Below are 22,643 nucleotides of genomic sequence, written 5' to 3' on the forward strand. Positions count from 1 at the left end.
TTGTGTGGTGTACTTATGGATGGACTTAGATCCAATAGCTACCCTGTAATTGGTACCATTTTCCTGAAGACTTCAAGATTGCCATTTTTAAAATACAACTATATATATTAGGTATTTGGCAAACATTAACAAATTATCTGCCATATTAAAAAACAAAAACACAGAGTAGTTGAACAACTTATATGGAAATATTCAAATACCCCAGAGAAATTGCTTGAAGTGTAGAAAACTTAGTGTGTTTTTGAATTCTTACAATAAAGTCTCCTAAAGCAGGCAACTGAAACTTTGTAAAATGGTTATTTTATAGGTAATAGGCATTTCTGCTAAACACACTTCCCTTTTTATAGAACTAAGTTATTCTTAGTTTGCTATTCTAAGATTAAATACCAAGTCGTAGGAGTTATGTCTCCCAGAATATTTGCAGACAGAAAGTGATGAGATTTCTGTAATACAGTCACACCTCAGCTCAAGCCTCCAATTACATTATGGTTCAGAAGTTCAGGTTAGTGAAAATAGCAGTGTCGAGAAAGCATTCCTAAATTATGTCTTTCTGTTCAAGAAAGTTCTGTTAACTATCTGTTTAAGAGAAACACATCACCTTTTATCAAAATGTTTCCAATATTAAAGATCTGTAATACTTTAATTTCAAAAATGCTGACTTCATTCATATTAATATTTTAATGGATCACCTGAAGAGATATTAAAGTATGGAAATGAATGGAATGAATTTATCTTAGTTTATAATTTCCATAATTATAATAGTTAAGTGAATTTAGGGAAAAGACATTAGCTTCCCTAAAGTAGAGTTCGGTCATTGGCAGGTAATGTCTTTACCTCCGGGAGGAACCTGCAGCCTAAGTTGCTCTAGGAGAATGAGGGTCAGTGCTCTACTTTGGTGATTCTCTACACGGGATGATTTTGTTCCCTTCTCTTCCCCAGCATCCAGTGTCTGGAGTCATTTTTGGTTGTCACAGCTGGAGGAAGGGAAGGTCTGCTGGCATCCAGTGGGCAGAGAAGGATGTTGCTAATAACGTACAGTGCACCAGACAGACCCTATCAAAGCATTATCATCCAAAAATGTAAATGGTGGCAAGGCTGAGAAACCCTGCCGTACACAAAGAGAAAGCGAAAGAACTTAACTAAGAGCATTTGTCAAACAAGTGGGCTTCCTGGTCGATCTCTGGTTTGCCTTACTGTCTTTGTAGGAGCCCAACACTTACACTTAACGTATTTGCTTCTGCAGTTCCACCAACTTGAGCAAAGCAGTTCATTTCCCAGAGGGACTTGATTTTAACCCACTTAGTTTCTTTGAGCCTAAATTTTATCATTTAAATAAAAAGAAAGAATTGATGTTATGACTTCTATTTTCCCTAATTTTTATTTTGAATAATTTTTAAACCCACAAAAGAGTTGATAGTACAGTAGAGTGAACACGTACATACCCTCTTCTCTGATTCACCTTCATTTATATATTCCCGTATTTGTACTCTTCTTGCTGTTTCCCCATTCTGCTCTTCCTTGCTCCACTGCTTCCCTTCCCCAAGCTACCAACACTTAAAATTCACTGTGCTTTTACCTAGTAATTCCACTCCTACACATGCATCCTACAGATGTGTCCACACAGGTGCACAGTGCTGTGTGCAGCAGGGCTTGCAATGGCCGGAGATGGGAAGCAACGCCAATGCTCGTTAATACATGACTTGTTAAATAAATAAATCGTAGGAAAAGACGCTGTTTAAAAAATAAAGAAACTCTGTTAATATGGATATAGATCTGAGATATATTGTTAAATGAAAAATATAAGGTCAGTGTATGTGTGTATATATATATATATATATAAATACACTATTGTAAAATAATGTAGGAAAGAAATATGTATTTATAAATTTCCAGTTTCCTTGGGTATACATAAAAAAACCAGGTGGTGGGTATTAGAAAGGGCATGGATTGCATGGAGCACTGGGTGTGGTGCAAAAACAAGGCATACTGTTATGCTGAAAATTAAAAAAAAAAAAAAAAAACTTTGAAAGGATATGTAAGAAACAAACAAAATGATTCTCTCTGTGGGAAGAGGGATGGATAATATACCCTGAACAAGTTATTGAAACTAAATGAACATTCTCGGTCCAGAGGATTTACTGAGCATTTATAACAATTTAGATTTAGGCTAAGCATTTTTTTTTAACTTTTTAGCTGCCATTTGCCATGAAGGAAATCTTAAATTATTTTTTTAAAGATTTTATTTACTTATTTGACAGAGAGAGATCACAAGTAGGCAGAAAGGCAGGCAGAGAGAGAGGGGGAAGCAAGCTTCCCACTGAGCAGGGAGCCTGATGTGGGGCTCCATCCCAGGACGCCGGGATCACGACCTGAGCTGAAGGCAGAGGCTTAACCCACTGAGCCACCCAGGAGCCCTGAAACCTTAAATTTTATACTTCAATTTCCTAAATCTTTTTTTGGCCTTTGGTAAAATTTTGTTCATTTATTATATCTAACTACATGAACAAAATCATTGCTCTGTTATGTTGAATGGAAAACTACACAAGTCAGACTTTCAAAGTGAGATTGACAGTTCTTGTATACCAGGATTGAGCTGTGATTTTAACTAATTCTGTGGGTGATCTTCTGTTAAATGCAAAGAAATTAATTTAAAAAAGAAATCCCACTAAGTAACTCCTTATTTTTTTTTTTAATCCACAGCAAGTTGGCATTGATAAAGGTGACATTCCTGACCTCACGCAGGTAAGTGATTCTCTGAGTGCAAAGTGTAATATGCATGATAGTGTTACTCCATAGTTTGGCATAAAAGATCTTACCTAGGACATAGTCTTGTAAGCATTTAATGCATTTTGAATTTAGGCCTACCAACTTTCTTGGAAATTATTCTAGCTTGCATATTTTTTCTAGCTATTGAATGTATTTCTGGAGTTAATATGAAGATTCACCTGCCCTCATTACATAGTTTCTTCTTTATAAGCAACTGAATTTACTGTTTTGAGACCATCTTTTCATTCTTGAACTTGATTCAAAATCAAGCCTTATGTAGTAATGTTTAAAAGTGCTTTGTCTATGAATAGTGACTATTGGTAGGCATGTAGTTGGAACACTTGAAATATTCTTTCTTTTTGTTCTCCTAGTTTTCAGTATTTCGCAGGTATGAAGGAGGGGCATGAAAGAGAAACACTCTGAAATCATAGTTCTACTGATTCTTGTCTCTCCTGTGAAGCAGAGAAATTCCTACTATAAAAGAACCTTTTTCAATAAGTCATAGTGGTAGATAAGTGATTTTTCTGGGGACCATCCAGTCAGCAAAAACAATAGCAGTAGTTGCATATCAATCCTTTTATCTGTTAAGAGGGTATATTGTAGGGCTCCTAAGATGTAGAATCAAGAACCATTCACATGGGCAGAGTTACCATGTGACTTTTCTCAAAATCGGCAGGAACTATTTTTATTTAATTGAGTCTTTACTCTGTTATGGTAAATTTCTATCCCAAACATGTCCTTTAACTAGAGATTTTGAGATGATAAGAGAGAATGTAGAGCTTCTATCTTATATACTAGTAATGAATGTGTGGGTTTTCTGTGTTTGTAAATAAAAAGAGTCATAATAGGGAAAATTGTCATAATAAAAGATGACCCCCTTTTTAATAATACCAAAATGCATATGATTGACTATCTTTGTAATCTCTTGCAGTGTTTCTATATTTGAAATAATATTTACCTTAAATTTTTATTAAAAATTAAAGAACCCCAAAGTAATGACCTCTGTATTTATATTATTAAAATAACCAGTTAAATACCAATAATTTTTCACAAATAAAATTCAGAAAATAATTCAGAATATGATGGCATTGTATTTTTTGTCTTTAAAAGTTGGGAGATCACTGCTTCTAGTAGACAGATATTAATATAAAATATTTTTGCTATTGTGAGAAGACAGTGTTCTTTGATCAGGTAAATACCTGGATAAGGTGTTAGTATCACTTTGGATATGGCTTAAATATTAAGTGTGCACAAGGTACTATTAAAAATCTTTTTATTAGATACAGATTTATGAATTTGATAGCACTGTAATAAAAAATGAAGACAATCAGTGTGCTTTAATTTTAAATTATTTAATGATAATAAATATTTACATTGTAGTGTGATAAAATAGCCTAGATAAATAATACCTATTAACCTAAAGGTAGATATTAAAATATTTTGTTCAATAAATAGCTTTTGGAAATGGTAAATCATCTTTATTTCAACTGTATAGACATCTCGTACTGTGGAATAAAAGTAAAACTATATTATCAGAAAGGCTCTCAGTTAAGAAGAAAACAGGTCCTCATTTGTCTCAGTTTGTATAATATTTGAAAGAGACAAAAGTTTAAAAGGATACTTAAATATTTTTTTGTTTGAGGCACCTGAGTGGCTCAGTTGGTTAAGTGTCTGACTCTTCAACACAGGTCTTGATCTCAGGGTCATGAGTTCAGTTCAGGCCCTGCTTGTTCTTTTTTTTTTTTTTTTTTTTTTTTGAAAATTGTAGTATGTCCTTGAAAGAAGGACTCACATACTTGGGTTTAATTTTGAATGTTACTATAATATTCATTATAATTTATAGATTCTCCTTCCCTGAAGAAGCAGTTGAGAGATATACTATTTAATGGTGTACGTTGTGTTATCACAACTTGGGGAACAGAAATCCTATCCTTAAGGTAAAATCTTGCTCTGGGTATTCTGTGATATTCATTATAATCTAATATTATTCTTTTCTCTGCTTTTCTTTTATGACCTTAAGAGTCACATAAACTTCCATGTAAACATTTATTTTGAAACTACCTTCTCATACTCACACAAAAAATCTCTAGTTCATTTCTCCAGTGTCTCTTTAAAATTTCAGTACAAAAGTATTTCGTGCTTTGAAATTTCTTAATAAGTAACCAAATTCTGATTTCTGTTGGGATTGTGAGTGACAGAACTAAACATTCTCCCTAATTCTTATTTAGAGCCTCTGCCACAGGTCTGGTGGAGACTTCTCATCAGTCTGGCAACATAGACCCACTACGACAGTATGACCAGGTCTGAGCTGGATGTGAGCGATTCTAGAGTTAGTCCTTTAGACAGTGTTAGACCAGGATTAATCTGGAGATGGGTCAGAGACAACTGGTTGTTTGGACTCAGTTTAATGCCTTTGAGATTAGAACCTAATCTCTGCTCTCTGCCAGATCCTTTGTGGTCAACACAGCAACTGAATCTAGCTGGGCAATGAACCAAAATACCCAGCATGGACAAGGATTAACGAGGAGATAGAGACGGGGAGGCTACCTAGCGTCTGGGAATAAGAATAGGCTGCTTGTAACTGGAAAAAAAGATTAGACTTCCTCTTGCAGCAAGGCAGAGAAGAGGAATTTAATAGATATCATTTTGGTTGGAAAATGCACAATATAAATACCAACATGGTCATCTGTAGCCCTCTTTAAATAATTGTACATATCATATCATCATGATTGCATTTAAATTATGAACCTCAGTGAATCTTTAATAAGTCATTCAGAAGTGCTGTATTGTATACGAAGTGGAATATGATATCAAAACTGAAATATTTCTCAGCACTTTCAAATGCTTCAAAATTTTGAACGATCCTTTTGTTGCTTTTTTTTTTTTTCTGTTCCATTTTAATGATGCTTTAGAATCTAAAGCATGTGAATTGTAGATGGATGCTTCCTTTTGGATCCCGGCTCACAGTCAGCTTTGAATTTGTTCCAGGATAAAGATTTTCAAAATAACATTTCCTGTTTGGCATGTGTGTGTGTGTGTGTGTGTGTGCGCGCGCGCGTGTGTGTGCGTGCACGCATGCACGCATGAATATGCACGCACACATTCCAAATTCAAAATATCTCCTTTTATGAAAAACATCTTAGGTTTTGATGTTAGGAATTCTGGTTGATCTGAAAACTACAGGTAAAGAAAAGGTTTTTTTAAAAAAAACCTGTACCACTGATGAATCAGTTACCTGTTAACTTCCACAGAATGACTCTTCATCCTTGGGTCGGTTTTCCATTCAACTGGTCTATTGACTTGAGTATTTTTAAAAATAAGCAACTAAAGACCCTGCTAATTTAGTTTGTTCTTTTAAGTTCCTCTTATAACAGCAGGGACATTCTTAAAGTTTTGCTCATTGGAAATTTGAAACAATTTTTGCTATTTTGTCTACTACATGCCAAGATAGACTTAGTGCTATAGAGTTAGGAGGCAGTAATGTGCACATTACTATCAAAATAGGGTTTTTCCCCCCTCCAAAGCATTTAAAGAATTTATTTCTATTAGATTTCACATGTCCATATAAGAAATATAAATGATGAAGCATTATTTTTTAAAGATTTTATTTATTTATTTGACAGACAAAGATCACAAGTAGGCAGAGGGGCAGGCAGAGAGAAAGGAGGAAGTAGGCTCCCCTCTGAGCAGAGAGCCTGAAGCGGGGGCTCTCTCCCAGGACCCTGGGGTCATGACCTGAGCCAAAGGCAGAGGCTTTAACCCACTGAGCCACCCAGGCACCCTGATGAAACATTTTTAAATTTTTAAGATAAAATGCTCCAAACTTCATTTTATGTGCAATTTATCACAAAATAACTCCCCTTAAAGGTGAAAGTCAATTTTGTATTCTGTACTCATGGTAAGATTTTTTTCAGCAATTGTTATTTTTGTGACTGTTGCTTTATTTTAAACTTCCATCCACAAATTATTAAGAAGCCTTGCAAAAAGAATGAAATTGCAAATTGCTTTTCTGGTTTTGGGTTTATTTGTTAAGATAAGTAAGGAAGTTTATAAAAGAAAATACCACCTCTTTTTTTTGTTATCTTAAATTGTTGTGTTTTGTGATTTTAAGTAGCATTTATCCTTTTAAACAGTATTAACACAGAATCACATTTTCTTTACATTGCATTTAATATTTAGAGGACCTGTGTCTTGTAATCAGAGAGAGGTTCTGTGGCTTGATATATTTTTTCTCACTATGATCCCAGTGGGGGAAAAAAAAAAAAAAAAGATATAGGAATATTTTGAAGTTATATGTCCAGGCGTCCTAAGTTCCATTACTATGACAATTACAGTAATTATTATTATTATGACAATTAGCATGATAATTTTGAGATTATTGGGAATTAATTCACCTAAAAAATGTACAGCCTTTTCTGTTTTCTTGCTTTTAAGAATATAGTGTATATTCCATTTATTCAATGAATACATCTATATATTGTATTATTTGTTCCATGGAGCAAAATTTTCCTTTTATCTTAAAAAAATTTTTTTTTATAACTTAGAGGTATACTCTTAGTTGCAATTTATTGGACTGTGTTGAGTAAGTCTATTTTTACCTGAGTTATATTTTTTAAATTCTAATTTGTATAACTTTCTAAATTTTTTATATCCCCCATAATCATTACTTTTTCTTCTCTATAGGCCATAACTTCTTAGGTAATTCTCATAGGGCTGATTCTTTTTACCCTACGTCCATCACTTTTAGCAAGTTCAAATTTTGTTCACTTAATTGGGGAGGGTATGTGCTATGGCGAGTTCTGTGAAGTGTGTAAACCTGGCTATTCACAGACCTGTACCCCTGGGGATAAAAATACATTATATGTTTATTTTTAAAAATTTAAAAATTAAAAAAGAAATAAGATAATTAAAAAATTCTGTTTACTTAATAATTTATAATAATCATATAATTACATATATAATAATCACATAATTGTTAAGATGGTTCATGAATCTATTAGTGAAGTGAAAAAAGATACTAAATATCCTGAACTTTTAAAATTAAAAATTCTTAATAAGAATTTTCAAATTCTACTTGATTTTGTCATTATAGTTACCATGTAAAATGTACAGTTATATGAATTTCCTTGAATTCTGGGAGCTATTTTAGCAATTAGCGTAAAGGTCTTCAAAATTAATTTCATATTAATTTGAAGGATAATTATTAGAATTAAATGTGTCTATAAATGTGCTTAAATATTTTCATTCATGGAGTACTGTTCTCTGAATGCTTATACTACTGTTTAGGTCTAATTTAGGTTAAAATTACTTAAAGATAACATTAAGTTTCTAATGCTTGAGGAATAGTGGGGAGGGAATACATGTATGAACTTATTATTTCTCTTTCTAATATGTAGTAAAATGCCATCGTTTTGTATTGCCTAAAATGTTAATATAAGAACAAACATTCAGGTACCTTTTAGTAAAAGAGTTGAACTACATTAAATCTTCTAATACACAGTAGTTTAACATTACCACATTTACTGAAGTATTTACTTTATCATGTATATAAATTAAATAGCTCAGTAATAAGAAAATCTTAATTGTTGTTGACTATTAAAGATGTATCCTTTTCTCCACAACTATCATTTTCACCGCCCCCAACTTTTATTTATAGTAGTAACAATTTTTCCTAACATTTCAGTCAAGTGTAGATAAATGAGATTTTACTGTACTTTCAGACCTCTATAAGTTTGTATTTAGGCACTTGTATTTTTTTACTTGGATACAAATACCCATTCCTTTTTCCTTTTTCATGTGGTCTTGTGGAAACATATAGTAGACTCGATCTGAGTTTACTGCATATAAGTAATGTCACAGGAAAAGTCTATCCAATGTAATCTGTACACTAAAACCACGCTGTAGCACCACTGGCTGCGCAGTAGAGTTAACTGCATGTAAGACAGGCCTGTCTGAGATTCCATGGGATTTAAATATTTAAGTGCCAATAGAACCTGGAATGCAATCACCTCACATCTGTAGTGGGGTCCACCCACAGAACTCCACCACGCAAAGTTACAGTGATGTTCCAGTGTACTTACTTTGAAAGAAAGCAATGCAGACATTTATTTTTACTTTCTTATTGTAGGCTCCCAGCAGTCTTATGGAGACCCTTGAACAGCATCTAAATACATTAGAAGGAAAGAAACCCGGAAACAAGTACGCATTAGTTGTATAATTCTCAATAAGATGAAAAAAATGCTGTAGTCGTTCTTTGTAAGAATGAGATGTATCATGGTACCACTTTTACTCCTACAGTTTTAGGGTATGCTTTATTGTAATTCTTCCAGGTTCCCTCAAACATCCCGTCTGATTAACCTAGGACAGTGTGACCCCATGGAGAGGCAATCTGTCTGCAGGCTAATGCAGCATATTAGTAGTTTGTACTTAGGTTCCCTGAACTTCCTGATGTATATACTTTCCCTTACAGGGGATTGACAATATGCTGAAAAAGAGTTGTTCATGTTAAAAATTGAGTCTGTTATCATTGGGCATGAGTCGCAGGTAGCCTTGAACATTCTGTTACATTACGGACCCTGTTGTGAAAAAAAGCCAAGCCCGCAAATAGAGTTTTCTGCATTTTAGACACTCCCCACTTGAAACATTTCGGCATGGCATGCTGCTGGTATTTTGCTCAGGATCTTTTTTATATAGTGAATATCAATTAATCAGCAATAAGTGCAGTTTTACTAGATTTGCATACCTTTGCGCTTGGGCACATACATCTTTTTACTATTTTTCCTCATGGCATGCAAAAATTTGCAGGTTCCATTTCTTTTCTTCTCTCTGGAAAGTATCAGACCTGTCTCTTCATAGGACCCAGTGCTTTCCAGTCTTTGTGCCTTGCTCAAAGATTATAAATCTGCTAGTCTTGGATGCTTATCCTCCTTGTCTGTGTGTGCGTAAATCTTACCCATCCTGGGAGGGCTATCTCATTAAGCTTTCCTTAATCATGCACTGCATGTGTTGTGGACATTTTTCCCCCACATGTGCGGTTTAGATAGATTTTCTGATTCTGAAGTTTGAGGACAATTTTATATTTCATTATCTCCACCTGTAACTGTCCCTACAGAGTCAGTTTGAAATCTGCCTGTTGGTCGCAGCTTTATGCTTGTTTCATTTCCGTTGACAAGCAGAAGTTAACAGAAACAACCTATGAACTGATCATTGCAGGGTTGTATGCTGATGCTCGATTTTGCCTGTGATAACAGCCATCGAAATGCAACTCCTTTCTGTTTTCTTCTCTCTCAGCATTTGCCCAGAATCTATTCATGTCCTGATGTTACTTACTGCTTGTTGTTTCATTAGCTAAGTGTCATTTCGGTCTTCTTTTCCAAGTTAGTATAAAAATTATTGCATGTTTTAAATTTTCGACGATAGACAACACTGTAGGAAACGCTCAGGCAGTTCTGGTGGAACTGTTTGGTATAATGCATGACAGGACCTCCCAGGGACTCTGTTAAGATTGTTACCACAGTGCAAGTGCAAGGTCTACCCCTCCTTCATTGTGGCCATGGATGGTCAGACTTTTATAGACAGATCGATGCCAACTAAAAAGACATGAGAGTGCATTAAGAGACACGGGAGTGAATGCATTAAGATGCCCACTTCCAGGGATTGCTGGGGCTACTCAGTATTGGAGTATCTAAGAAGCCAAAGGAGTTGTGTAGGATTTAAGCAAAAGGAGCCAGGAAGCCTAAGAAATGTCCCTGCTCCTCTGGTGAAAGGATCTTTGGTGAAGGAAAGATGTATATCCTCAGGACTTAAAGCCTCTCCCTTGACAAGGCAATGCAGAATGCTTGGTGAAGAGTCAGCTTTTCTGTATTCTTGTCCCTTCAGAGTCCCCTGTAGCCTGCACAGAGCCACAGTTTCCCCGTGGTACATCTGCCAGTACTGTGGTCACCAGAAAAAGCCGCCTTCCCGGGGTGAATTTCATGAGCCCTAATTTCAAGTCTGCATTCGCCCTCTTGTGGCTGCTGGAAGCTATCTTTGGAAAACAGCTTTGTACATGTAGTTATATTTCTAAGGGTAGGGAAATAGAAATCCAGTGATCTTGTTTTGAATTACCTTTGATCATAATGTTTCTTTCTCCTTTAAAATCCTTTTATGCTTGTCATTTTTCTTTTCTGAATTGGCTGAGATCACATACGAACTTGTCTTTTGCTTAGTCCCTATTTTTAAAATAAATGAACTATATATAGTAGTTAACTGTGTTCTTCTTTGTATGTTTGTGCTTACCTGGGAACTTAAGTGAAGGGTGAGTACTACATTGAGTGACTTTTTGCATTTGGTTATTACTAAAAATGCAAAAAGCACTCTTAAGACTTCACATTTGGTATTTAGAACATTTAAAACGGATTCCTGTCCATTTTTTTACACATCTGTGTTTTTTCATCATACTTTTTTGTCTCGCAAGGTGACTGGCATAAATGGTTTTACTTTATTTTGGTCTTCTCAAATCAAGGCTAACAATCTCACTTAGGTGTATGTCCATTCTTCTTAGATTTTTGAAAAAAAGGTTTTTTTTATTTGATTAGTAAACAGAAGATGTTCCCATGGCATATGGCAGAAGTGCCAAAGACAATGTTACAAAGAAAGTTAAAATTGTTTGTCTTTAAGAAGCAGTATAAAGTGATTCTAATCTCTGAGACACTGAAGCATTTTCAAATGTCTGCTATAAAAATATGCATACTCTTTACATTTAATGGCTTTTATTCACTCATACTCGTTTTTGAAGTTTTATGCAAATACTGTGTGGTATATTTGTATACTGTGTGTTTCTTTGATTCCATAAAACAAAAGAGAAATTGATTTCATTTTACATGTGGGTTTACTAAGTGCTGAGGATGCAGGAAACCTTATAAGTCGATTGTAATTAAAATTATTTGGATGACATAGATAGGTTTTTCACATCTGTATTTTGTCTTTTTGTTTGTCTTCTGGCTAGCATTTATAGCCAAAATTATGTAGAGATTATTGATGTGGATAAGACATAAAAAATTCCCTCTTTTGATGACTTACTGTTAACATCTTGGAAATAAACCTTGGTATTTTCTATGTTCATCATAAAAACCCACAGATTTATTTGTAGAATTTCACAGAATTTGGAATAGGACTACATGGATCATTCATTCTCTTTTAAAATTATATTTGTGCTTTATTCTTCCCAGTGCAGTTCAGTATGTACTGGATTTTTCTTGTTGAAATCATTAAAATAAATATTAATTTTTACTAAGTGTCATTATATATATATATATATATATATATATATATATATATATATATATATATATAATATTGTAGCATTTCTTATAAAGGGTGCATGACCCATGGTAGGGTAGTAGGGTGGTAAATCAATGAAGAAAGGTAAAGGAAGAGAGGAACCCACGTGGCACGCCCATCTGAATTTGTATCAGGACAAGCTGGAATGTGAACCGAGCACAGGCTCTGGGCATCAATACAGACTCAGACTAGAGTCCTAAATCCACCATTAAAGAATGCTAAGTCTTAAGCAAACTATATACTTCTGTGAGTCTCGAGCCTTCAGATTTCAATCAGTGATTAATGATGCTTTTTAAGGCTATGGCATCATAGGGGGTACATACCTTTGGTTCTGACCACTTAGATGAAATCATGGCAAAGTCTAGGTGTGGGCCATAGGAACAGAGGTCTTTCATTCTGACAATTTAGTTTTACACAAAATAATTTTTAAGACTTTTGGCTCATTTTTTATACAAAGAGTACATGCATTCTTATTCTAAAATTCAAATAAAACTCAAATAATACAGAAATACCAGTGCCTGCAAAATGCCAGGTACTGTGTAAAGGGCAGGATTCCCTTCAAAGAATTTACCCTGTAGTGCAAAAAGAGACAACTAAACAGAGAAATAAGATACAATGTGGTAAGTGGGATGGTGATTAGACAGAGACAGACTTTAATTTATTTGCTTAGTCCATGGGGTAACTACAAGTGTCATTTAGTAATGGTGCTCATATAGGAGCTTGGCAAATGATTTTGTGTCAGTTATGATATTTATACTTAGGTTTGAGGATGATAATTTTTAATAGCAGGTATTTGCAAATAAGGTTGAACATAAAAAGTATTAATGTGAAGTGTATTATTAAATCTGTTTTGCTACACTCAATAAAACAAAAATTCATGATATTGTACAAAGTGTCAGTTACTAAATCTCTGCTAATTTTTTTGGCTAGTGCTTCTTGTGTTGTTTTCTCTGTAGATGAGTAGAAAGCTGTCCCTGCCATGCTCTAAGACTCTGACAGTAGGCTTCCTATCAAAATATTTTTTATTTTATTTTATCATTAATTTATTTTTCACCAACGGGGTTGGTAAAATGTAAGCTGTTTAGGTAGTCGTTTCTGAAACCCTTTGCTAGAAATGATGTACAGGTCAGTGCTAGCAATAATCTCACTTAAAAAAAAATGTACTCCTTTCCAATTTTTCCTCACTTCCTTAGAAACAAGCATTGAGGCTACTGTTCTTTTTCAAGCTCCCACCAGTCCTGACAGGATAATGGGAATATTTTCCATAATAGCTTTCATTGCAGCCATGAAGAAAACAAACCAGGAGTATATATGTAGAAGTTGAGACACATTTCAGGCACACGGCTTATAAGGATTTTTAAAATTCCGGTGTTCTTTTAATATATTACAATTATGATTAAATAAATCACAGTGTACCTTAACGACTTTTCTAACTTTTAAAAGTAATGAACCAGAGGGTTGTTTTTTTTTTTTTTTAATTCTGTAAAGCCTTATTTTCCCCAAGTCTGGGCAACATTTTTGAAATTCTAATTTTTGTTGGATGCAGGCAATAATGATCAACTCGAAAAATTAAGTTACTAAAAGTAGAGAAAAAAACATCTGTTTTAAGAACTTGTAATACCTAGCAATTAACATTGAAAAAGGATGTCATAATTGAGAGAAGGATAAATTATTTTTTAAAAAAATAGTTTATCCATTGCTAAAACATCTGTGTGTAAACTAGTTAATGCTTGTCCAGGTGATATCAAACTTAAATGCTTCTACAAATGTATCCATGTATATTCGGTTTTAATTTTTTTTGTTTGCCTTTTAGATCTGGTGCTCCCTCTCCGTTAAGTAAGGTAAGTTGGCTGTTTGTTTTGTTTTGACCATTTTAGGAATTTTTGAATGTACAGTTCAGTGGCATTACATACATTACATACATTCATTTTGTTGTACAACCATCACTATTGTCCATTTCCGGAACTTTGTCATCAAAACTGGAACTCTGCACCCTTTCAACACTAATTCCACATGCTTCTCCTCAGCCCCAGGCAACCACCTTCTACTTTATGACTCCATGAATTTGACTACTCTGGTTACCTCAGATAAGTGGAATCATACAGTGTCTGGCCTTTTTTGACTGGCTTATTTTATTTAACGTAGTATCTTGGGGGATTTATTTTTGCTGTAGCATATGTCAGAATTTCCTTCCTTTTTAAGTCTGAATAATACTCCATTGTATGGGGGTGCATGGGTGGCTCAGTCAGTTAAGCGTCTGCCTTTGGTACAAGTCATGATTCCAGGGTCTTGAGATCAAGTCCCACACTGGGCTCCTTGCTCAGTGGTGAGTCTGCTGCTCCCTCTCACTTTGCCCCTCCCCATCTCTCTCTCTCTCTGTCTCTCTCTCTCTCAAATAAGTAGATAAAATCTTTAAAAGAAAAACATTCCATTGTATGTATACATACATTTACTTCTTCCATCCGTCAGTAGGCCACTTGGGTTGTCTTCACCTTTTGGCTGTTGTAAATAATGCTGTTGTGTGAACATTGGTATATAAATACCTGTTTGAGTTCCTGCTTTCAGTTTTTCAGGTATCTACTCAAAAGTGGAATTTCTGGGTCTTTATGGTAATTTTATTTTTAATTATTTGAGGAACAGAAAGGTAAATTTTGTGTATTCTATTTTATATTAGTTTCTCTATCTAGTGTAGTATAGCAGTGTCTACATAGTCCTCTATTTGGACTAAGTTTTTTTTTTAAGTAGGAGAAATTTTCATACATTTATATTACAACTGAAAACAAACTAGTTACAAAGAACATACATATTCTAAATCCCAGCCTTGTGAGATAGAACACATAATTTTATATGTGTTTGAATGATAAAGAAGTCAGTTGTGGTTGAGTGTCTTTCTGCAAGCTTGCCTTTTAGACACTTCACTGTCATAATTTTAATAACTCTTTCTCCTCCCTCTTTTTTTAATCATACTGAAGGACAGGATTGGATTATGGTTATCAGTGACAATAGTACTTATTTCCCTAGGTCTGTAGCTCACATTTGCCATCATGTTTTTCCGACAAAAATGTAATAAATGTGCTCTTTCCTCTATGATAAATTTCCATTCTGTGTTTGCTGTTATTACAGACATGAAGGATGTCATTATGATGGCACTGGTGGTTTCCAGATACCCTGTACTGTGTCAGTATCTGGCTGGCTGCCTAAGAGTCCCTCCAGCAGCTCAAGCCAACAAAAAGCTCCTTGATGATTCTAATGTAAAACCGGGTTTAAAGTCATTATGTCTACATGAAAAATTCCAATGTACGACTGCAGAATAGAGTGTGGTAAAAATTAATGGCATCATTGGGGATGGTCTATTTCTACATTTTGGCCAAATTGAATTTTATTGACATTTTCTTTTTGTAATAACAGGATTCTTCTGGTTCTGTTTCCTAGCTCTCTCATTTCTTCAGGGCTTATTGTTACAGAGCAGTTTTTAGTGAGCCTTTGAAGACCTTCATTTTACATTTATGTTGGTAGCTTCATTGTTGGTTTTAAGTTCTCAGTGGTAACTTCATAAACATTACTTTCTAAGCTTATTTACATGTTTTGGTCTGAAAAAACCCACAGATTTCTTTTAGAAGAGTTGTCAGTGTATACAGTGGAGAACATACAAATTAAATTTGTTTGGTCTTTTCTATTCCTTTGAAGATCTTTCATATTCCATTCAAAAATTTTGAATTTTTGCTAAAGAGAAAGGCCTGAGTTGACGTTTTCTGAGCGGCAGTATCCATACTGCTCATGAGTTGCTAAATGCTTAACATTTGTACATCTATTGAATTTTGGCTTCTTGGTTCTCGGACAAGTAGATACTAGACAAATACTACTTAAGTCTGAAAACCCCTCACTATAATCTCCTCAGTCCTTTTTCTTAATCTATACTTTTTGAAACTTTCTTTAAGTTTGGTCTCTTTGAAATTAGGTGTCTCTTTATAGCAGTATCTGATAGCCTTTGGTTGGTCTTGGTCTTCATGTTTTACTTGCTGTTTATCACATTTTCATTCACAGTAACTATCAGTAAATTGGTTTGAGATGACCCTTTAATCTTTCTCTTGTAAATACATGGAGAATTAAATATACCACATAAAGGGAAATGGAATTAGAATAGTTACCTCAACAAAAATCTTAATTTTTAACATATTAACTGACTATTAATTTCTCTTTTAAAAAATAAACCAGTACAGGACAATAAATGTTAGATTTTATTTCACTTTTTAAATTTTATCTATGTTGTATTAGTGATAGAATATAGTCATGTTACCTTTAAACTGTCAGTGACCTGAGTCTTACTTATAAATTGTTCGCTGCCATCTGTGAACTATTTCAAAAGTTTGATTTCTAGAACTTAAAGACACTTGAGAAGATGTTATGTGAATTCTGGTTAGGATGCAAAGGAAGAAGAATGTCCTTGGTTTTATAGTAGTTATTCCAATTGATAATTGTCTTCATTTTTAGCAGCTGGTAAGATCTTTCCTGCTAATTTTATGTTTAGGAAATACCAGTTAGCCTTGATGTAAATTACATAAGTGGAAGTCGTTGCACTGTTAAGCCATATATTTTAAACATAACTTTATATAACTTGCATTTAACTTTTAAAATTTGAAAACTGTGTTGTTTAATATTGATTATTTATTATAGTTCTCCATCTCAAATTTTCTTGAGTTTTTTTCCTCCCACAAGGAGTTACCAAAAAATGGCTGCAAATGTCAGAGGTCTGCAAAGTGGCGGTCCTGTTGCTGTGTCCTTTAGATTCGCGTTTGACTAGAGTGTGTTGTGCATCTTCACTTTCAGTCTTCTCCAGCCACAACTGTTACGTCTCCTAATTCTACACCAGCTAAAACTATTGATACATCCCCACCGGTTGATTTATTTGCAACTGCGTCTGCAGCTGTCCCTGTCAGGTTAGTTAATGAGTATGCACTGAGCTGTTTATTAGTATTTTGATTAGGCTTTTGTTTTATTTTTTATGGACTGAACCCAGATGTTTTCACAAAATGAAAGCTAGTCCTAATAGCATATGCTAGTTTGGGCCATATTTAAGTTCACATTTTCTATAGTTCCCTAGGCCTGTATTCTCAAAGCATCAGAAAGACCTAAGCTGTAGAAATGATCTTCTTGCTCCCACATTTAGGAAAGGAGGCAGAAGAATGGTACACACACTTCAGAGTCTTCTGAAGTTGTGAAGATGTGGAAAAAAAAAATACAAAAAAAAAAAAAACAACTTTGCAGCTCTAGGCCTGTTAGCTGGTGCCTATGAGGATCTCTTGACGCTGGTGATACGAAGGGAACACGGGGATCTTCCTAATCAGCTTTTATAGCACCTAAAGGCCAGAAGAGTAGTGAGAAGGTGGAGACACTGTGTTGGGTAAAATCTCAGGGCTGCCTCAGATGAAACCCCAACTCTCAGTGGTTTCCTCAGATAATAATTTTAGGTCGCCTTTTGTTTGGTTCTTTCGTCTTGAGAGGATGTATCTGTAACTGATTATGAATGCCCTATATTTGGAGACCTGAATTTTGAACTGAGCAATAAATCCATGCCGTGTACCCATATTAACTATGTGCATTACCCTTACTTGCTTAATTCTGCTTTTTGTAATCACAAATTGATAAAACCAAGTCTTTTTTGCCTCTATACTAAGATAAATTGCTTCTTCTCAAAGCTTTGATTCAGGTCTTAATCATATGTTTCCCTATCCTGGCTCTTAGACCGTTGTGTTTATGAAAAGGAAATCAAAACTAAGCTGTTTCAGGTTGTTTGAAATTTTTTAAAAAATTGATTTTTTAAGATCTAATTTATCTTTAGAAAGGAAAAGCTGAAATTGCTATTTGTGAAGAAAAGTGGGGAATCTGGCACCCCGGTGGCTTAGTACATGGTCTGGTAACCTGCAGGTCAGTGTTTCAAACCTGAATGAAACACCTGGGGCCATATTAAAATAAAGATTCTTAAATAGAAGATAGGAGTAAACCCCAAATTCTGTACTTCTAACAGTGTCTCAGGATGTTACTAGTTTGAAGACCACACTTTGAATAGCAGAGCTCTAGGCTCCTCCTTGGAACTTCTGTAGATGGAGGAGCTTTGAAAAACACAGCCCTATCTGAATGAGAATAAAAAATACAGAAGTCTTTTAGATGAGTCCTCTTTTAGGCAAACTTGATATGTTATAGTTTAACTTAGAAAAAAAGGTTTATTAGTGATTATTCATTTTAATATTCTTTGCTTTATAAATAAATTCTTAAAGCAAGAATTTTTTTCCATACAAAATTTTTAGAAAATAGAGAAAAGGGAAAGATTACCCCTAAATCTCTTACTCTAATACCTTTAATATTTGGAATATGCCTCCTTTTATCACAGTCCTCTTAACCAGCATTTCAGCTGCTGCTCAGTGGACATTAACATATTTTTTAAAATAATTAACATATTTTATTTTTAAAAAGACCCTTAATTGAAGGATTTTGGTTTTCCCCTTTAATTTCTGGCTTATTTGTTGAGTGGCCCTGTGCTTAAAGAATGGTTTACCTGTGTTATTGTGTAGAGAGCAGAAGTTGGCAAACTATGGCCTATGGGTGAAACTAACCCACTGTCTGTTTTTAAAAATAAAGTTTTATTGGAACAAAGGCACGTTCATTTGTTCATATTTCATGCTATACTTGCAGAGTCAAATAGTGATAGACAATCTAGCCCACAAACCTAAAATATTTAGCTTCTGGCCCTTTACACAGTAGTTTGCCAACCCTTGGGTTAGAAGAACATATGCTATACTTTCCAAAATATTATTCTCTTATTGGATTTAAAGTATCCAAAATCTTTAATGCTTTCGGCATCAGTCTTCATTTAAAAACACCTCTACATTATAAAATTCTAAAATCTGATTTTGAAATTGTATTGTCCTTTCAGCACTTCTAAACCATCTAGTGATCTTCTGGACCTCCAGCCAGACTTTTCTTCTGGAGGGGCAGCAGCAGCCGCAGCACCAGCGCCACCGCCACCTTCTGGAGGAGCCACTGCATGGGGAGGTGAGTGAAATGAGACAGCCATGCTGTTTTTCTATTCAGTTGTTTTTATTCAGGCTGTTGTTGTTATACTTACCTTCTGGTTGTCCAAAATGTTGCTGGAAACTTGGAGAGAAAATGCTAAAAATGGCACCTATTGGTTTAAGTATATACTGAGAGAGAGACAGACAGTCTCTCTGTAGTAGTCATATAGTTTTTATTTTAAGAGTTGAAATGAGGGCAGTATTTTTCTTTGTTATTCTAAAATTCTGATTATTTTTAACAGTTGGTCTCTAGAGAGAGTCAGGCATTAGAGGATTAGAGGATTAGGTGTTCCTGTGAACTTTTGAGATTACTCAAAGGCAGCACCTCTAATTTGATTTGTTCAGGTGTAGCCTCCTTCCTGAATTCCTATATGCCTAAATTGGTTTTAATTCATATTGTATTTGACTTCAAACAGTTGAAATCTGGTATACAGTCTTGTTTGTGCTGGAAAAGATCCATACTCAGCTAACTGAAAAGAATCACTTTTCTAAGTGCTTGATCCCCATTTTTATTCATGGATCTTGAAAAAATTAAAATTTTATAAGCATTTGATTAAAAAGAAAATTAAATAATAATATAAAAATAAGTTAATTGTTTTCAGTGCTACACTGAGTTGGTTTTAAATACTTTGTCTATTGTACCAAAATATCAAAATAAAAATTTTTTAACTTTGAAAATGACTCATACAACTATAGAGACAACACAGGAGGAACAAAATAAGCAAGGTGGTAGGAGGTACCCCATCATAGCTCCCCATAGCAAAAATAATTTTGGCAGCAATTCATGGAAAAAGTGCCTTTTGGGGAGCTTTGAGAACCAGATAGGAGGTTGTAAAACCCCAATGGAACCTAAGATCAAGGAAGGTTGTTTTGAGAAGGCAGGCCTATATCCAGATTGGAGACTCACCAACCTTGGCCCTAGCTACCGATCTAGAAATACCACCATGCCCCTCTGGATGCATTTATAGTCCTGTTTGGCCTTGGTCCTGCCATCAGCAACATTTACCAAGGGACCCAGAAAGAGCCATGTTTGCCCTTGCCTTAGGTAACAGGTCTGCTGACCTTGGTCTTAGCTGTGAATTCTGAAATGGCCTATGACTCAGTTCCAGCCTTTCTCAGTCATGGTCTGGGAACAGTCAGTCCTGCCTGCCCAGGAATCCGGCAACAGACACCCCTATCCCTGCCTCCAGAGGCAATCCCACTGACCTTGTCCTAACTATGGACTTTAAAGCAGCCCTCTGACTTGGTCTCAGCTCCATTCAGTTATGGTCCAGGATTACACCTGTCTACCCAGGGACCCAGTGAGAGCCACACCTATCCATGCACTTGCTAACCAGCCCACCATCTGTGGCCTCAAAGGCAGACCCTGAAATGGACTCTTATCTCAGTTCTAGCCCTACTCACCAAGGTCCTGAAGGTCCACCCAGGAATGAGGCAGACCCAAACCCATCCAAGCTCCTGGCAAGAGGCCCGCCAACTGTGGGCATCACAGCATTTCCAGCAGGTAGCCACATGACGCAGCTACATCCCCACTCAGTTGTGATTCTGTTACAATACTCTGGGCAGTGTCATTAGTGCAGAGCAGGTGAAGGTCTTTACCTGCCAAAATGAGTCTTTAAAGACTGGAAGAGCTGCTTACTTCTTCAAATGCACAGACACCAACACAAGACTACATGGATTACAAAAAATCATGGAAACAAACATGACACCACCAAAGGAAGCTCATAATACTCTAATAACTGACACAAAAGATATGGAGATCTATAAATTGCCTGACAAAGAATTCAGCATAGTCATCTTAATGAAGCCCAGTGAGATGCAAGAGAACAGAAATAGACAAAATAGACAACAAAACATAGTCAAGAAAACAGTGCATGAACAAAATGAGAAGTTTAATAGAAAGATAGAGGCTATTAGAAAGAACTAAACAGAAATCTAGAGCTGCAGAATATAATGACTCAACTGAAAAACTCAATAGAGAGCTTCAACAACAAACTTAATCAGACAGAATAAAGATCAGCAAACTCAAAGATAGATCATTAGAAGATACTAATTAGGGGAACAAAACAGGAAAAGAATGAAGAAAGCACATGGGACCTGTGGTTGCTATCAAATGAATGTATATTTGCATCAAGGGAATCCCAGAAGGAGAAGACAGAAAAAGAGGAACAAAAAGCTTATTTAAAGAAATAATGACTGAACACTTCCCAAATGGATAGACATGGATATGGACATTCATATCTGTGATATTCAAAAGTCCCCAAGCAAGATAATTCAAAGAAGGCACAGTATAACCAAATTGACAAAAGTCAAAGACAAAAAGAAAATCTTGAGAACAGTAAGAGTAAAGCCATTTGCCATATAGAAAGGAACCCTGATAAGGCTATCAGCACATTTCTCAGCAGAAACCTTGCCTGCCATGACTAAGTAGGATGATACACTCAAAGCACGGGAAGGAAAAATAAAAACTTCAACCAAGAGTACTGTACCCACCAAAGTTGTCCTTCAGAAATGGAAAGATGAAGAATTTCCTCCACAAATAAAGGCTAAGGAAGTTCATTACCACTAGCCATGCCTCATAAGAAATGTTAAAGGAGTTCTTCAAATTAAAACAAAAGCCTATTAAGTACCAATATGAAAACATATGGAAGAATAAAGCTCACTGGTAAAGGTAAGTATAAGGTCAAATTCAGAATACTCTAATACTGTGGTGGTAATAGGTAAATCGCTTTTAACTCTAGTATAAAAGTTAAAAGAATTCAAAATAACTAAAGCTACCATAATTTGTTAATATAAACACAATATGTAAAAGTTGTGATATCAAAATACATAAAATGTCAGGGGTGGGGAAGAAGACTAGGAGTGTAGACTTTTGGTATATGGTTGAAGTTCTTAGCTTAAAATGTAATGTTAAAACTATAAGCTATTTCGTACAAGACTTATGATAAACACACACAAAAAAACCCACCTCTACTAGATACTCAAAAGATAAAGAGAAAGGAATCAAAGGAATCTACCACTAAGGAAGATCAACAAGTCACAAAAGAAGACTGAGAGAGAAAGAAAGGAAGAGAGGAAGTACAGAATGGTCAGAAAACAGTGAGCAAAATGGCAATAATAAGTCCTTACACATCAGTAATTACTTTAAATGTAAATGCATTAAGTTCCCCAAATCAAAAGACACAGAGTGGTTCAACGAGTATTTTAAACAGAAACACAAGATCCAATAATATGGACTTTCAGGACACACATAGGTAAAGTGAAGTGATAGAAAAAAGATATTACATGCAAATGATAATCAAGAGAGAGCAATATTGGCTCTACTTTTATCAGACAAAATAGATTTTTGGTCAAAAAACTATCCAAGACACAGAGAAGATCACTGTATTATATAATGATAAAAAGATCAACCCATCAAGATGATATAACAATTATAAATATGCACACACACACACTCTAACCATTGGAACACCTAAATATATAAAA

The 22,643-nt window shown here is 35.0% G+C and overlaps 1 protein-coding gene across 9 annotated transcripts in view; it reads left to right on the top strand.

Annotated features, from left to right (window-relative positions):
• SNAP91 (synaptosome associated protein 91) overlaps positions 1–22,643 on the top strand; it is a 147,830-nt gene that overhangs the window by 66,267 nt on the left and 58,920 nt on the right. For all 9 annotated transcript variants that reach the window (XM_082730685.1, XM_082730687.1, XM_082730688.1 and 6 more), the window contains exons 9-13: positions 2,701–2,742; positions 8,894–8,964; positions 13,901–13,928; positions 16,915–17,024; positions 19,019–19,137. In XM_082730685.1, coding sequence (XP_082586811.1) covers positions 2,701–2,742; positions 8,894–8,964; positions 13,901–13,928; positions 16,915–17,024; positions 19,019–19,137 — 370 coding nt within the window. The remainder of the gene's footprint in view (positions 1–2,700; positions 2,743–8,893; positions 8,965–13,900; positions 13,929–16,914; positions 17,025–19,018; positions 19,138–22,643) is intronic.

Source organism: Mustela nivalis (assembly GCF_964662115.1).
Source record: "Mustela nivalis genome assembly, chromosome: 5".
In the NCBI taxonomy this organism is placed as follows: domain Eukaryota; kingdom Metazoa; phylum Chordata; class Mammalia; order Carnivora; family Mustelidae; genus Mustela; species Mustela nivalis.